The sequence below is a fragment of the Vanellus vanellus genome (assembly GCF_965231255.1).
Source record: "Vanellus vanellus genome assembly, chromosome: 15".
Classification (NCBI taxonomy): domain Eukaryota; kingdom Metazoa; phylum Chordata; class Aves; order Charadriiformes; family Charadriidae; genus Vanellus; species Vanellus vanellus.
In genome coordinates this window covers 12,852,238-12,867,566 of record NC_138920.1, presented here as the reverse complement: position 1 = coordinate 12,867,566, position 15,329 = coordinate 12,852,238, and the positions used below count along the sequence as shown (strand labels likewise).

The following is a 15,329-nucleotide window of genomic DNA, read 5'->3' as shown; positions in this document are numbered from 1 at the left end:
TGTGCAGGGCTTCACCCTGCCGAGCACCCGTGGAGCTTGGGAGCTTGGTACCCCAGCGCTGCCGTGGGGGCTCCCCGCCTGCGCCAGCACCGCAGCCCTGCCCGTGGCCGGACCCCCTCGGAGGCCAGAGGGGCCCTACAGCTCTCACACAGCAGTGGTCTTGAGCCCCACCGGGCAGTGACCGGGTGTGGTATTGGTCTGGTCAGTCCCCCCTGCCCCATGGAAGGGGGTCACCAGACCCCAGGACCGAGCGAGCAGGCTCCAGGGCTGCTCTCTACCATGTGGTATTCAAATGCGCCTGTGGTCTTCGGGGCATGGCAGTTCCCGAAGGGCTGGTGGCTCTCACCCGGGTGGTCTCCAGCCCTTCTCCTCCGGCAGCACAGCTTGCTCTGTGCTCAGTGCTCCCACAGCCTGGCGGCTGCCTTCCTCCCCTCCCGTGGCACTGATGCCTGCAGGAGAGGTTTTAAAAGGCCCCAAGGGTCGTGCAGCCCCAGCAGCTCCACGGCTGATGACCAGGCCGTTTGCCATTCCCCGGGCTGCCTGGGTTTTGTCCATATGCCTGTGTTGACAACTGAGCTGCTCTGAATTAATTTGGCAGCAAGCGTTAGAACAGTTGTCAAATGTTTTACTGAAATCTGAGCATGTTGCATCTACCACTCTTCCTTCTGCTTCTTGTAGTTTACAATTAAATACAACCAGTTTTGCCCATATTTCACCTTCTACAAACCCCCGCTTCTTATTCCTGAGCCGCTTCGTCGCTGACAGCCGACGGGTTCCTGGCACTGCATTGTTCCCTTTGCGTGCCGGACAGGTTCATCGTCATTGTCACAATTGTTGCTCTTCCCGTTTTAGCAGGCAGCTGCTGTGCCCATCTCACCGCCGGGAAACAAAGTGCTGCCCACCCGTGCCGTGCCGGCTGACGGTCCCATGCAGCAGCTGTGCCTCAAGGAGCCTACGGCCACCCAGCCCCGTCCTGCCCACATCCCCTGCTGGCCCTGCCTTACCCCTGTGGGGTGCAAGAGGTGGCCTCTGCGGGCCCGATCCTGCAGGTCACCCCAGAGGGGACAGCCCCAGTTGGCTGAGGCAATGGCAGCAGGGCTGCCTGTGGGCAGCCAAAGCCACCAAAAGCGGTGGCTTCCCAAAGCCACCGCAGGTGACAAAGTCTCGGTGCTGCCCCATGCAGCCCGTGGGAGTCAGGGCAGTCCCAGTTTCGTGTGCCTGAATGCACCGTGCTCTTGCTCCTGGCAGGTGGGGAAAGTTTGGTAAAACAAAAGTTGGTCAAAGCCAGAGGCAAAAGCTGAGATGGGATGAGGTTCAAGGGATGGGGAATAAATTTACAGCAAAGTAAGTCCTGAAACACAAGAGCCCTGTGGCCTTTGGAGTTCTTGCACTCCTTTCCTATGGCCCTGGGGCTACCTGGGTCTGCTGGGCTCTTCATGCCACTTTCCAGCAGATGGGACAGTCTGGGCTGTTTTCCCTCCAGATTGAATACCAAGGCGATTTCGAAAGCCTTTACCAGAGGCTGACTTGTTTGTTCAAACCCTTCCTGGATTTCCCACCTTGCGGGCTTCCCAGCAAACAGGAGCGTGGTTTCCTCTGCATCCCATGGCACCGGTGAGCACAGGGCTTGTGCTGCACAGCGACAGCTCTGCGTGGGGGTTTGCGAGGTGCTGGGTCCCCTCCCAGCATTGGCATGGCTGTGTCTGGCAGGGAGGCTGCCCGGCTGTCTCGACACAGGTTGTGCCGCTATGCCTGCTGCCAGCCCCGGTGCCTGGATGAGCAGAGCACGGGGTGGAAGATTCCCACTCCAGCATCCCTGTGGGACCGGAACAGATGGTGGGAAGGGACCTGGGAAGGTGTGGAAGGGGGATGTCCAAGCCTGAGGTGGGGAGGTGACTGTGCCACCCACCTGGGTGCCTGGAGCCGGTGTGACAGCCGGGGGGATCCGTCATGTGTGGTTTGCAGCTGGGATCGGTACTGCTGAGTGACGAATCTGGAGTGCTGCTGGTTTCAGTGCCTGCAGGGTGGAGGTGATCCACCCGGCTGACACCGGCTGTGTCATCCTCACCCAGACAAGAGGCTGCGGAGAGCAGCAGCACCAGGGCTGGGGGGCAGGACACCGCCTCCTGCCTGGGTAAACGGGGGCGAAGGATTCACAAGAAGCTGGTGCTGAGGGGGTGGGGAGTTCCCCAGGTGAGGCAAGGGACAGGCAGGGTCTGGCAGGGACAGGCAGGGTCTGGCAGGGACAGGCAGGGAGACAAGCAGGTGCATCCATGGAGCACTGGGCAGGCGGGGAAGACGTGGGACCAGGGACCAGCAGTGCTGGGAGTGCTGTGGGGCGGTGGCATGCGGTGCGGTTTGCCAAGAAGGGTCCTGGGCCCAGCTGGAGGACATGATCCCAGCCCACGCACAGCCCAGCGTCACAGCAGCAGATACGGGAAGCGTGTGCAGGAATGTTGTTTCTGTCTGGAGCCCTTGAGTAGGAGCAATGGGGCTTCCAAATCTCTGACGCAGAGTTGCTCCTGCTGTCTTTGGTCTCACTCCCATGCCAAGTGTCCCCGTGCCTGGGACACCGTGCCGTATGGCGGGCCGGTGCTGGCCAGGGCAGCTGGCACGCGGGTGGCAGCTCTGCTCCCTGGGCATGGGGTGCCGCAGAGCCCATGGGATGGGAGCAGGGCTGGACTCGGGGCATTGCAGCTTGGGGTTGTGGGGCTGCACGGCTTGGCTGGGGCCACGTGCCAGTGCCCTGCCCACCAGCCAGGGAATCTGGCTCTGCCACGGTGGCTGTGGCGCCGGCACTGCGTGTGGCGGCTGAAAGGTCTGAGCAGCTCCCTGCCCTCTGCACGGGTGGTGCTTCCCCGTGGCGGTTGACGCCGTGCTCTTCCCAACCCAGTGCTGTCTCACCCGCACAAGACGCTGACTCCCTCCCGCCCCGCTTCCCCTCTGCCGTGCTCTTCCCTGGCTCCTTGCACCAGGAGGGCGTCTGAGGCTGTCCACACGCCTGGGCCTGCCCTTCACTCCCACGTCCCCTCTGTCCCATGCCTGGATCTTTGGGCTCCCAGGTGTGAGGCAGAGACTGTGGAAGCCAGGTGTCCCCTTGTCCCCCTGCTCCTTGGCTCTCCTGCCACCTTTGCCACCTCGGTGCGCCCCACGGCCGTGGCTGTCTATCTCTTCCCTGGCCAGCTGTTGTGCTCTCTCCCCAGCTGGCCCCTACCCAGCTTGTGTATGCTGGGGGAATGGAGCTGGGGAGGATCCAGACCCGAGTCTGTCCAGCCCCCCCAAACCCCGCTGCTGGCCCAGCCAGCACCTCCCGGCTGAAGATCTGCAGCCCGGCCAAGGTGCCGACACGTCCCGCCAGCCTCTGCCCCAGGCAGGGCTGCTGCCTCCCCACCGGCAGGGAACCAGGCAGGCGTCCGGCCCCAGACAGGGTCCCAGACCTGCTTCCCACGGTGGCCACATGCATGAGGGTGGCCATGAGTAAGGGTGCAGGAAGGGGCTGCGGTGGCTGTTCCTTCCCCTTTCGGCAGTGGTGGTGGTGACAGGCAGCCTCGTGGCTCAGGCAGCCGGCTGGGATGGAGGATGTCCACATGGGTTTTTCCATATCCTTCGTCCTTACAGGGGCTCTGGGTGTAAACAGTGCCCGGGGGCAGATGTGGGCTGGGCACAGCACCCAGATGCTCTTGGGGTTGTTGGCAGCCAAAAAGCCCTCTGCTGCCTGCTGCACTACCCATGCTCCCCACCGCCCTTCTCTCCCACCAGCAACAGCAGCTGCCCCGAGCATCCCCCTGCATGTGCCCATGCCGAGGGACCCGTGCCTTGCCCCAGCTCCCCAGCCTGGCCCCACATGGGACCAGGGCTGCCTTCGAGGTTTGTGCTGGCAGCACTGAGCCTGTCCCCATGGATTTCCCCTGCCCAGCTCTGAGGCTGCCAGTGCTGCCAGGCGCGGGGGATTCCCTGCTGCCCTGGCCCTGCCCCTACTCCCTGCGGAGCCTCCAGAGAGTCACCAGAAATTCCCCCGGGCCAGTGCCAGGAGGAAGCTGGCGGGCAGGGCTGTGAGTCAGTGGGAGAGGCCGGACTGGGGGGTAGAGCTGCAGCCGTCAGCCCCCCGCCAGGACTCCAGCTGCCCAGCTTGAGGATGCTTGGGACTGTTGGCCACGGACCTGCTGGTGCACCCCAGAGCCAGCTGGGGCTGGGCAAGCGTGGGCTTATCGGGATGGGCTGTGCGGTGTGTAGGGCCCCGGCTCTTGGCTCCTCCTGCCATCGCTTGCTCCAAGCCCCCGCTCTCCTCCAAGCCCCATCCCTGCCAGAGCTGCTCTGCTCTGCTGGGATGTGGCTCTGCCCTCAGGGGTGCCACAGGCAGCGCGGTGCACTGCGAGATGTGCTGTGGTGGTGCAGGCGGTGCCGTGGCGGTGCACCCAGGCTGTGGGAGCTGCAGCTCCTGCATGTGGCAGAAACAAGGGATGGGAATAGCATGGGAAAGGCCCAGGGATCTGCCACAGCGCCAGGGAGGCCAGAACCAGATCTGGTCCCCCTGTCTGCACCCTGAAGCCTGTATCAGACTTCCCCTCAACTGGCTGTCCCAGGGGTGCATCCTCCCAGTGATGCTTTTATATTTAGCTCTGGCACCAGCTCTGTGCGCTGCGGGCTGAAGTCCTCGCAGGCTGGAGAGCAGAGGACATGGAGCAGTGCCTGGACCCCTCACCCCTCAGGAGCCATCAGCTGCAGTGGGGGCCTCAGGGCGCTTTGGTAGAGTCCTGTCCTTTCCCCGGCTGCTGGCCAGGCAGCGAGCACTGCGAGACACTGACTCCTGCCTTGCAAAGAGCTGGGCCATGCACAGGGGTGAGGGGTGGCAGGCTGGACCCTGTGGAGATGGGGGGGTGGTGGGGGTGGCCTGGCTGTGGGGATCCCTGGCTTGCGTTCTGCTGGAAGAGGGTTGCATATAAGCACCGCAGGCTGGACGTGTTTGTCGTTGTGCTGGGGAGCAGGATGGCGGCTGCTTGTGGAGCAACTTCCTCTGCCCGGGAAGTGGGGCTGCTCTTGCAGGACTGTGGTGGGGAGTGAAGCAACCCCATGATTTCTCAGCCCCGCTTCCTCCCGGCGGGGCTTGTGCTGCCTGTGAGCTCCCTGTTCCCAGCCCTGGCGCTGCATCCAACTGGCACCGGGCACCGCATCCCACCGGCACCGGACACCCGCTGCTTGGCAGCTCCCCTGCACGTGGCTGGTCTGGGAGTGGGGCTGCGGGACCCCAACTGGGCAGGGAGGGGGTCCGGAGCAGAGCCACACCTGGGGTGAGCCTACTCAGTGAGCCCGTCTGGTCTGTGTGGGTGATGGTGCCCAGGGATGAGCCCTCCCTCGGGCATCGGGGCTCCTCTGCAAAGGCACGGGGAAGCACGGCGCCTCTTCTCTCGCTGTACTGCAGCCTTGCTCGACCCCAGCATAACTCAGCCAGAGCCCGGGGGGATGCAGAGCTGGGGGTGGCTGCAAGGGTGCAGCTTGGGCTTAGCCAGAGATGTGGAAGGGGGACCTGTCATGGGACATGTGTCTCAGGCAGCATCGCTGGGCTGCACCGGCCCTCCTGCCTCCCCCGGCTGACGCTGCGCCTTTCTCTCCTCTCTGCCATCTGTTTTCCTCTCGCTCCTCATCCCTGTTTGCTTTCCTCTTCAGCATTCCTGTTCCCACAAGCGTAGGCACTTTGGGAGAAGCCGGAAAACACCGTCCCATGGCAAGGTTTATGCTGTGCTGGGTGGGAACCTGAGTCAGCAGCGCTATGCTGAGCACTGGGCAGCGAGAACGGGGCACCCCCATGTCCCACAGCACGGGCCGGAGCGTCCCTGAGCACGGAGCTACTCCCGGGAAGGCGCTGCCCCTGGTCCCATGGGGCTCTGCCAGGCAGTTGCCAGCGAGTGAGGTTTATAGGCACCCATGGGCTGAGCCATGGGGACCTCCTGTGCCAAAAATGCACTGCCCCATGGGGGTGACGCAGCCGCGGTGGGGGACATGGGGATGGATGTTGCGTCCCAGTGAGGGTCTGAGCTCTGGTGTCTGGCTGACAGGTAGATGGGCTGCAGGCACCGGGGCTCTGGGCAGGGGGTCTCCTGCTGGCTCTGCCTGTGCAGCCCCGGTGCCCACCGAGGTCTGCGAAGGTCTGGCTCTGGTGGCATCGGCCCTGGCCTGGCCAAGCTCAGCATCAGCCGGTGCAGCAACATGGTTGCAGGGTCCCGAGCACCCGGCCTGTCCCCCTGCCTCCGGGACCTCCTGCTGTCCCCACTGCCCCCACGGCTTTGGGGCTGTCAGGGCAATGCCCCTCGCCACCGGCCACCCCGCCATGGGGCAGCCCTGGGACAGCCCCAGGGCAGCCGGGCTGTGCCGTGCCCCAGTGCAGCCACCCCACCACTCTCCCTCGCACCCGTCCTCACGCCTTCCATGGCTGCGGGACCGAGCGTGTTTAGTAAACAAGGTGATGAAACAGTTAAGGCAGAGAACGGAGGAGCCTGAGTGTGCATTTCGTCACCGTGGGAAGGGAGTGTGAGTCGGCGGCTGAGGGGTCTGAGGGTGACTCACTGCCCTCCCCACACCATAAATAGGAGCGGGAGCCCAGCGGCACCCAGAGCAGAGCGGCAGGGACCCGGCACAGCCACAGCCCTCCTGCCATCACCACACCATGGCACTCCTCCTCCTGGCCCCACTTGCTGCGGGGCTGCTGGCCCTTTCCTGCTATGCAGCCCCTCTCCAGAGCAAACCGCAGGCGGTTGTCACCTTCCCGGGGGAGCTGGTCAGCACCCTGTCGGACCTGGAGCTGGCGGAGGTGAGGGGAGCGCGGCCCCACAGCCCCCTCCTGGCACCCAGGAACCTGAGGGGCTCCCGCGGTGGCAGCGTGGGGCTGCTGGCCAAGCTCCGGGACTGCCTGTCTCCCTGAGCCCTGGGAGATGCCCAGGTTGGGGTCGGGCTCCGGGGGTCTGTGATGCCCAGGACTGCCCAAGGCCCCTCCTGCCTCGCTCAGCCCCTCCGGCTGCCTTTCCTCCTCAGACCTACCTGCTGCGGTTCGGCTACACCACGGAGGCGGAGGCGAGGACGGGCATCAAGCACGTGTCACTGGCCAAGGCGCTGCGCAAGATGCAGAAGCAGCTGGGCCTGCAGGAGACGGGGGAGCTGGATGCCAGCACGCTGGAGGCCATGCGAGCCCCCCGCTGTGGTGTCCCTGATGTGGGAACCTTCCTCACCTTCGAGGGGGACCTCAAGTGGGACCACATGGATCTGACGTACCGGTGAGTCTCTGCCCCAGGAGACTGAGGTTCGTGCCCACGGAGTGATGGTCCCCGGGGGATGGAGACGAGCGTGAGGGCACAGGCGGGACAGCAGCCTTAGCCCAGCCCGCCAACCGTGCCTTGGTGTTGCTGGCACAGCTGGGTCTCGGTGTGGCCAGGGCCAAGCCGGCACAGCAGTAGCATCTGCTCCCCAGCACCCGGGAGAACATCTGAGCCCCAGCCTGAGGGTGGTGGCTGGCTGCTCTGCCCAGCCATGCCAGTCCTGCTGTCCCCTCCCGGGGTGGGGGCACGTCCCTGCTGCGTATCCAGAGCAGGGTCACTCCTGCAGCACGAGCTGGGACCTGGCAGTGCTGACCCCCTGCCTCCCCCCCGTAGGGTGATGAACTACTCCCCTGACCTGGACCGTGCCGTGATTGATGATGCCTTCAAGCGGGCATTCAAAGTGTGGAGCGACGTGACCCCCCTCACCTTCACCCAGATATACAGCGGCGAGGCGGACATCATGATCATGTTCGGCAGCCAAGGTGACATCCCGCAGGCAGGCAGGGAGCTGGCTCACCCATAGGGAGAGGGACGGTGACATGCCCTGCCCATGGGACTATCAGCCCGCATCTCCCCAGGCCGTGTCCCCATGTGAGGGGAGTCCCTCTGCCCCTGTGTGTGCCAACAGGTGCATGTGGGCACGCAGGGAGTGCACAGGGCTCGTGTGCTTAGGGTCCATGTGCACTCCAGGGGCTCCTCTGGCTGGGCTGGGTCTGAGGGTGCTTGTTCCCACAGAGCACGGGGACGGGTACCCCTTTGACGGCAAGGACGGGCTCTTGGCCCACGCCTTTCCCCCAGGCCGGGGGATCCAGGGTGATGCCCACTTCGATGATGATGAGTTCTGGACACTGGGAACCGGCTTAGGTAAGGGCAGGGTCTGGCAGGTTGGCAGGGGGCTGATGGCACCTGCCCCAGCCCCATCACTGAGCCGCCCCTCTCCTGAGCAGTGGTGAAGACCCGCCATGGGAATGCCAACGGGGCCAACTGCCACTTCCCCTTCATCTTCGAGGGCCACTCCTACTCCCGGTGCATCACGGAGGGGCGCACAGATGGGCTGCCCTGGTGTGCCACCACCGCCAGCTATGACCGGGACAAGAAATATGGCTTCTGCCCCAGCGAACGTGAGTATCGGTGGCTGCAGCCCCTGCCCAGCCTTGCGGGTGCCCGGGGCCATCCTCACCCTTCCTTGCCCTGCAGTCCTCTACACCAATGGTGGCAACAGTGATGGGTCCCCTTGCGTCTTCCCCTTCATCTTTGATGGCACCTCCTACAACACCTGCACCACGGACGGGCGCTCCGACGGCTACCGCTGGTGTGCCACCACCGCTAACTTTGACCAGGACAAGAAATATGGCTTCTGCCCCAACCGAGGTGCGAGTGGGGAGGGGATACGCGGGGAGGGGGCGTGTTGGTTGGCTGGATCCCGGCCGTGGTGCACAGGGTGGACACCCGAGGGGTCTTGGGGCTGTCCTGGAGTCCAGCCAGTCTGGCTGGCGGCCAGAGCCAGCCCCACTGACGCTGTACTGCAGACACGGCAGTGATCGGCGGCAACTCCCAGGGGGACCCGTGTGTCTTCCCCTTCACTTTCCTGGGACAGTCCTACAGCGCCTGCACCAGCCAGGGCCGGCAGGATGGCAAACTCTGGTGTGCCACCACCAGCAACTATGACACTGACAAGAAGTGGGGCTTCTGCCCAGACAGAGGTACCAGCCCCCCTGCCCACACCCTCTGGCCCCGTGCTGTGCTGCTGGCATCCCCACGGGGGTCATAGTCCCTGGCCAGTGTGTCCCATCCCGCTGGGGGCTGAGGCCAGTGCTTTCCTCCAGGTTACAGCATCTTCCTGGTGGCTGCCCATGAGTTCGGGCACTCACTGGGGCTGGACCACTCCAGTGTGCGTGAGGCCCTGATGTACCCCATGTACAGCTATGTCCAGGACTTCCAGCTGGACCCGGATGATGTCCAGGGCATCCAGTACCTCTACGGTGAGCAGCTGCACTGTGACCAGGCATGCCGGGGGTCCCACGGTGCTGGGCCAGTCCTCAGCCTCAGACCCTCCCCTGTATTTGTTCAGGTCGTGGCTCTGGCCCCGAGCCCACCGCCCCTGCGCCTGTGCCCACCGAGGAGCCCCAGCCCATGCCCACCGAGGCCGGCAGCACCTCCACCACCGAGGAGGAGGAGGAGGAGACACCGGAGCCCACATCCGAGCCTGTTCCCGTGGACCCCAGCCGGGACGCCTGCATGGAGAAGAACTTCGACGCCATCACAGAGATCAATGGGGAGCTGCATTTCTTCAAGGATGGGTGAGCAGCAGCGCCCGACGCCTCCTGCCCCGATGAGTGCCGGGGTGACAAGGGGGCATGGGGGGATACACAGGGCTGTGCCATGCCGAGGTTACCAGGATAGCTGATCTTCCCCACCAGGAAATACTGGACCCACTCGTCCTTCTGGAAGTCAGGCATCCAGGGAGCCTTCTCCATCGCAGACACCTGGCCTGGCCTCCCGGCTGTCATCGATGCCGCTTTCCAGGATGTGCTCACCAAGAGGGTCTTCTTCTTTGCAGGTGAGCTCTGCCCCTGCCACCCTGGGCCCCGGTGCTGCTGGCATCACAAGGAGCCCGCTCCTGCTCTGATGCCCTCAGGGCCAGCTGACACCCGTGTTCTCTCCTCACTGCAGGTCGGCAGTTCTGGGTGTTTTCTGGCAAGAGTGTGCTGGGCCCCCGGGGGATCGAGAAGCTGGGCATTGGGAAGGAAGCCGGCCGCATCTCGGGGGCCCTGCAGCGGGGCCGTGGCAAAGTGCTGCTCTTCAGTGGGGAGAATTACTGGAGGTGAGTGGGTCCAGACGGCTGTGGCGGTGCCTCCTGGCTCCCCCTGCGAGGGGCTTGGATGGAGGGCTCCCAGCAGCCCTCAGCATGGTTCTGCTCTCCGCACAGGCTGGACGTGAAGGTCCAGAGGGTGGACAAGGGCTACCCCCGTGCCACCGACGATGTCTTCACTGGTGTCCCCCTTGATGCACGCAATGTCTTCCTCTACCAAGGTGAGCGTGGACCTGGTGTGTGGGGGCCATGCTGTCACCCCCAGGCTGCCCCTCTGTGCCTGGTGCAGGGCAGGGGCTGCACTGTGGGGGATGGCACCGGTGCAGGGCATGCCATCGGCCCTGGCAGGTCCCTGTGGTGGGGCTGGCTGGGCTCCAGCAAGGGCCATGTGCTGGTGCCACATTTGCATGTGCCCGCATTGCTTGGGCAGCTGCTGGTACAGGCCCTTGTCCCTGCTCACCCTCTGTTCCTTCCACCTCACTCTTCATCCAGACAAGTACCACTTCTGCCAGGGCAGCTTCTACTGGAGAATGACACCACGCTATCAGGTGGACCGGGTAGGCTACGTCAAGTACGACATCCTGCAGTGTCCCCAGCACTGAGGACCAGACTGACGCACTGCTCCCTGCCCACTGCTGCCAACCTCCAGGCTCCCGTCTTGCAGCCTGATCCCCCGGGGCACCGTGGGCTGCACAGCCTTGCGGCCATGGGGCAGCCCCCGACGAGGTGGGGGCTTTGCCGTCTCCCCAGCAGGAAGGGACAGGGAGTCCTGGGGTCGCTCCTTGGGAGCTGCCCGGCCTGGGGAGCCCCTGCTGGGGAGCAGGACTCTCACCCTGCCAGCACCGGCTCTGCCGTGCAGAGGCGTTTGCCTGGTGCAAACCACACATGGATTTATAATGACTTTGTCTTTCTCCTGAGCCAGCTGGGTTGGGTCGGGCCAGGCTCCGCTGGGAGCTGGTGCCCAGGGACTTGGCCGGGGCAGGGACGCAGGGCTCTGCCTCTGTCCTGCCTTGCGCCCACTCTGCCAACCTCCATCTGCCTGTTTTTAATAAAGACAATCCTTTGGACACTGTCTCCGAGTGCTCTGTCAACCATGTGGGACCATGGCGTGGCAAATCCCTGAAGTGCCAGGCCGGGGGGCATCGTCTTCCCCCGGGCTTGGGGAGCCAGTGCCGGTGGGTGAGGGAGTGCTGGGCAGGGGGGCTGCTGCCAATTCTCCCCTTCTACTGAGGGCTCTGGGATCCCTAAGGGACACTGGGTCCCACCAAGGAGGATGTCTCTCGGTCCCAACATCCCCCATGACGTGCAGCCCCCTGTGGCCCTCCACCCTTCAGAGCCCCTCCTGCCCCCTGGTACCCCCGAAGCCCTGGCTCCCTTGTACCCCGCCAGCCCCCGCCCCCCCGGGACTGTCTACTGGCAGCGAGGGACGTGCGTTTGTCACAGGTTGGGACACGGCGTGTGGCCGGGCCCCGCTGCAGCCCGGACCCCCCCGCTGCAGGCTGGACCTCCCGGCTGCGGACTGGCCCCGCAGAGCCGCCCTGTCCCGGCCCGCCCCGGCATGTCCCAACGCGGCCCGCGGAGCCCAGCGGCGGGGCCGGGGCCGTCTCCGGGGGCTGCCCGGGGCCAGGGTAGGGTGGGGCGGCCGCAGCCCCTGGGCTGTAATTAGCTGTAATTAGCGGCCGCGGCTCCGCGCAGGGCGGGGGTAGAGCACGGTCCCGTCCCGTCCCGTCCCGCCGGGGTCCGGTTCCAGCACCCCCCGTGCGGCGGCGGTTGCGGGGCGGCGTGGGGTCGGGCGGGGCGGAGCGACCCGCGGTCCGTCCCGTCGAGCTGTGCCGTGCAGTGCCGTGCCGAACCGACCTGAGCCGAGCTTTGCCAAGCCGAGCCGAGCCGAGCCCGCCGTGCCCGCCAAACCGAGCCGTGCCAGCCCTGCAGCCGCGGGGGCGGCGCGGCGGGCGGTGCCGCGGGCACTAGGACCCCGGTCAGCGCCCGGCGGGGCCGCGCTCGGCGGCCGCCGGGGCCCGGAGCCACTTGTGGAGGCGGCGGGGCCATGAGCCGGCGGTTCACCGTCACCGCGCTGCCCCGCCACGGCCCCACGGCCGACCGCGGCCCCGACCGCGGCGCGGGGGGCGGCCGCCTGCCCGGCCGCGACGGCAGAGGTGAGCGCCCGGGCACGGCCGGCGGGGCGGGCGCCGGGGGGGGATGTTCCGTGGGACAGGGTCCGTGGGAGGCTCCGTGGGGCAGGCTCCCTGGGGCAAGGTCCGTGGGCAGGGTCCGTGTGGAGGGGTCTGTGGGGCAGAGCCGGTAGGGCAGAAGCGGTGGAGCAGTCCGTGAGGAGGGTCTGCAGGGCGGGGGGGTGGGGTGGGGAAGAGGGCAGAGTTCCCAGGGCAGGGTCCCTGGGGAGGGTCTGTGGGGCAGAGCCGTCGGGGCACCGTGGGGGTTGTGGAGTCACCTCGGGATGGTGGTTATCCAGCCGGGCCCCTCGGAGGCAGAGGGGACCCCTGGAGCGGGGCTGGGGTGGGGGGTGGGGGTGCAGAGCACAGAGCAGGGCTCAGCTGCCTGGGCAGGACCCCTCACCCCCGGGCTGTCCCCCGAGGCTGCCCTGGCTCCCTGGGAAGCTCCCATGCCCTGTCCCCATCCCAGGGTCTATCGGAGCAAGGCCTCACTCCTGCGGGACTGGCAGTGGAATGGAGCTGGGATTGTGGCTGACTGTGGGGTGTGAGGCTGCACACCGCTCCTTGGGGAGCCATGGAGGAGGGTGGGCTGTAGGCACGCGAGGGTATGGGGAGGGCAGGCTGTGGCCACCCCGCGGCAGTGGCGACCCACCGGACTGTGGCGGGTGCGGGCGCTGGGGCTGGCAGGCCGTCGCCTCACGGTGCCTGGGGGACGTGGCAGCAGGGCTGCGCTGTCACCGGAGCCGTATCGATCCCAGAAAACCGGCCGACGGCAGCACCGTGCTGCGTGGAGCTGTGACCTTGCACCCTCAGCGAAGGGCGCTGGTGGGAGGCGGCGAGTAGCTGGACGGGCGCCGCGATGGTCAGGCCAGGCTGTGCCCCCGCAAGTGGGCTCTGGCCCCTGGGCCCCCCTGCCCAGGATCCCGGCTGTGGTGGGGCAGCGCAGGGCTGAACCCAGCAGCAGGCGGGTGTGGGGCCAATTGTCATCCCACGGCATCCCAGGGCGGCTGGGCCTGGCCTGTGAGCTGCGCCAGGGGCAGAGCAGCCGGTGCTGAGCCGGAGCCGTGGCTGGAGCCCGTAGCCCTCCAGGAACAGCTTATCAGTTTGGCGGCGGAGCTACTCGCAGGGGGCCAGGCGAGGAGCAGGCCTGGCTGGGGGGAGCTGGGGTGGGCATGCCGCAGGGGCCGCGGCAGGGGAGGCGCAGGGATTGCGTCCCTTCCCGACTGAGCTGTGACCTTGTGCCCTCACAGAGGACAGCCAGTGGTCCGGCCCTGCCAGCAGGCACCCCAGGACCGACACTGCACTATGGGTCAACCGCAGCCATGGCAGGGTGTGCGCGGAGGGGTCAGCGCAGCATGCTGGAGACCCCCTGGGCTGCCCTGATTCATGCTCCGTGTGGCTCAGTGGCCCTGGGGCTGTGGATGTGGCCTCTCAGGGGGATAGATGGAAGGGGGTGTCATGGGGCTGGGCGCCCACGGGTCTGGTGTGGGGCCACAGATGGCAGAGGTGCCTGTGCGGCACCGGGGAGGGGCGGGTTGCCAGACGGGTGCTCCGTGCTGCCTGGCACTTCCCAGTGTCACACGCGGGGCTGGCAGCGGCGCAGGGGTGATGGAGGCCCAGGGCTCTTGCAGCAGATGTTGGGGCAGAAGCAGGGGGGGGTGCAGCCAGCCAGGCTGCTCGGTGCCGGGGCGGCGTGGGGACCCTCTGCCCCGGCACAGACCCCGGTGCTTGTGGGACCACCCGGCCCCCGCGGGGCCTCGCTCCCAGCTGGCCCGGCCCCGGGGGCAGCGTGCCCGGCGGGCTGGTGCCGCTCTCCCGGGGCCGTGGGGCCGCCTCTGCCGCCCCTCCCGGCCGGCACTGCAGTCCCGGGAAGGGACTTCCCGGTGCCGGGCAGGGTGCGGGCATGGCGCTGCAGCGGGGCCGGGCGCAAGTTGCTGCTTGGACCACGGCCGGAGCCGGGGCTGGGCCCGGGGGGTGGGGGGCGACGGGACGGGACGGGACGGGACGGCTGCGGCCGCTGCGGGGTCTGTCGGGGGCGACCGGGACCGCGCGGGGCATCGCCGCCGCCAGGGGGCGCTGCCGGGACGGGACGGCCTCCGACGGGGGGGTGTGTCCCGGCCCCGCCCCGCCCCGCCCCGCCCCGCCGGATGGGAGACACGGCCCCGGGACCCGGCCGCTGCGGCCGCCCCCACGGAGGTCTCCCCCAGCAGCGGGGGGGGGGCGGACCTCCCGCGAGGTCAGGAATCGGGTGGGTCTCCCGTGGGACTGAGCCGTGTGGGGCTGGGCCCCCCCCTTCCTCCCCCCCCCAGGACGCTGATCGTGGGGCTGCCCCCCCATCCCCGCTCCGGGGCGCTGGCCGTGGGGCAGCTGCCCTGGCTCGGGGGGGCATCGGGGCATCCCTGGAGCGGAGGCCACCCCACCCCCCCACCCCCCCCCGTGTCCCGAGGCAGCCGGGCTCGGCGGCAGTCACCATGGTAACCAACTGGTTAAGGAGCCTCTCTCGTTGTCATGGAAACCGGGCCCGGTGTCATCCTTGCCGGCGGCTCCTGATGCCGGAGGGGTGGGTTCAGCCGGGGGAGGCCGTGGGGCCGTCGGCAGGGCTATGTGGGGAAGCCGTGCTGGGGGTCGGCTCTGGGTGCGGTGGTGGGCATCCACGGGCGGGCTCGGGTGGTGGTGGGGACCTCACCAGTCCTGGCTGCATCCTGGCCCCACAGCTGCTATCCACGGTGTCACCCTGCTGTGGGGCCGCGGCCGTGGGGGGCCCGGGGTGCAAGGGTGCGGCAGGGCCCCCTGCAGGGTGCCGGGGGGAACGTCCTGCAGCCCCTGCTTGAGGCACCCAGCATGCGGCACAGAAGGGTGTGTGGGGGACCCAGCCTCCCCTGCCCCCCCCAATTCCTGCGCCCCCTCAGCCCCCCCCAGCCCCCCTGCTTCCCCCAGCCTGGGGCCGGCAGGGGATGCTGAGTGGGACACAGGACACCCCAGAGCCTTGGCCAACCGTGCGTCTGTGCCAAACACTTTTGGGAGCAGCCGGCGATGGCT

At 67.1% G+C, this 15,329-nt stretch overlaps 2 protein-coding genes across 3 annotated transcripts in view; both read left to right on the top strand.

Annotated features, from left to right (window-relative positions):
- The first annotated feature begins 6,631 nt into the window (after window positions 1–6,631).
- MMP9 (matrix metallopeptidase 9) lies at window positions 6,632–11,184 on the top strand. The gene is made up of 13 exons (XM_082491196.1): window positions 6,632–6,805; window positions 7,027–7,265; window positions 7,641–7,789; window positions 8,043–8,171; window positions 8,255–8,428; window positions 8,505–8,678; window positions 8,837–9,010; window positions 9,134–9,289; window positions 9,379–9,607; window positions 9,728–9,867; window positions 9,981–10,131; window positions 10,237–10,340; window positions 10,612–11,184. The coding sequence occupies exons 1-13, from the start codon at window positions 6,662–6,664 to the stop codon at window positions 10,719–10,721; spliced, it is 2,073 nt and encodes a 690-aa protein (XP_082347322.1). The 5' UTR covers window positions 6,632–6,661; the 3' UTR covers window positions 10,722–11,184.
- A 982-nt stretch (window positions 11,185–12,166) lies between these two features.
- The window catches only part of SLC12A5 (solute carrier family 12 member 5), a gene marked incomplete at its 5' end in the record, with an annotated part of 28,127 nt that continues 24,964 nt past the window's right edge, over window positions 12,167–15,329 (top strand). For both annotated transcript variants that reach the window (XM_082491163.1, XM_082491162.1), the window contains one exon: window positions 12,167–12,275. In XM_082491163.1, coding sequence (XP_082347289.1) covers window positions 12,167–12,275 — 109 coding nt within the window. The remainder of the gene's footprint in view (window positions 12,276–15,329) is intronic.

Excerpts from the sequence above, each read along its gene's own strand:
- MMP9 (XM_082491196.1), top strand. The coding sequence starts at position 6,662 with ATGGCACTCCTCCTCCTGGCCCCACTTGCTGCGGGGCTGCTGGCCCTT. Across the intron at positions 7,790-8,042 it reads GATCATGTTCGGCAGCCAAG|AGCACGGGGACGGGTACCCC; the intron begins GTGACATCCCGC and ends TTGTTCCCACAG. Across the intron at positions 8,679-8,836 it reads TGGCTTCTGCCCCAACCGAG|ACACGGCAGTGATCGGCGGC; the intron begins GTGCGAGTGGGG and ends GCTGTACTGCAG.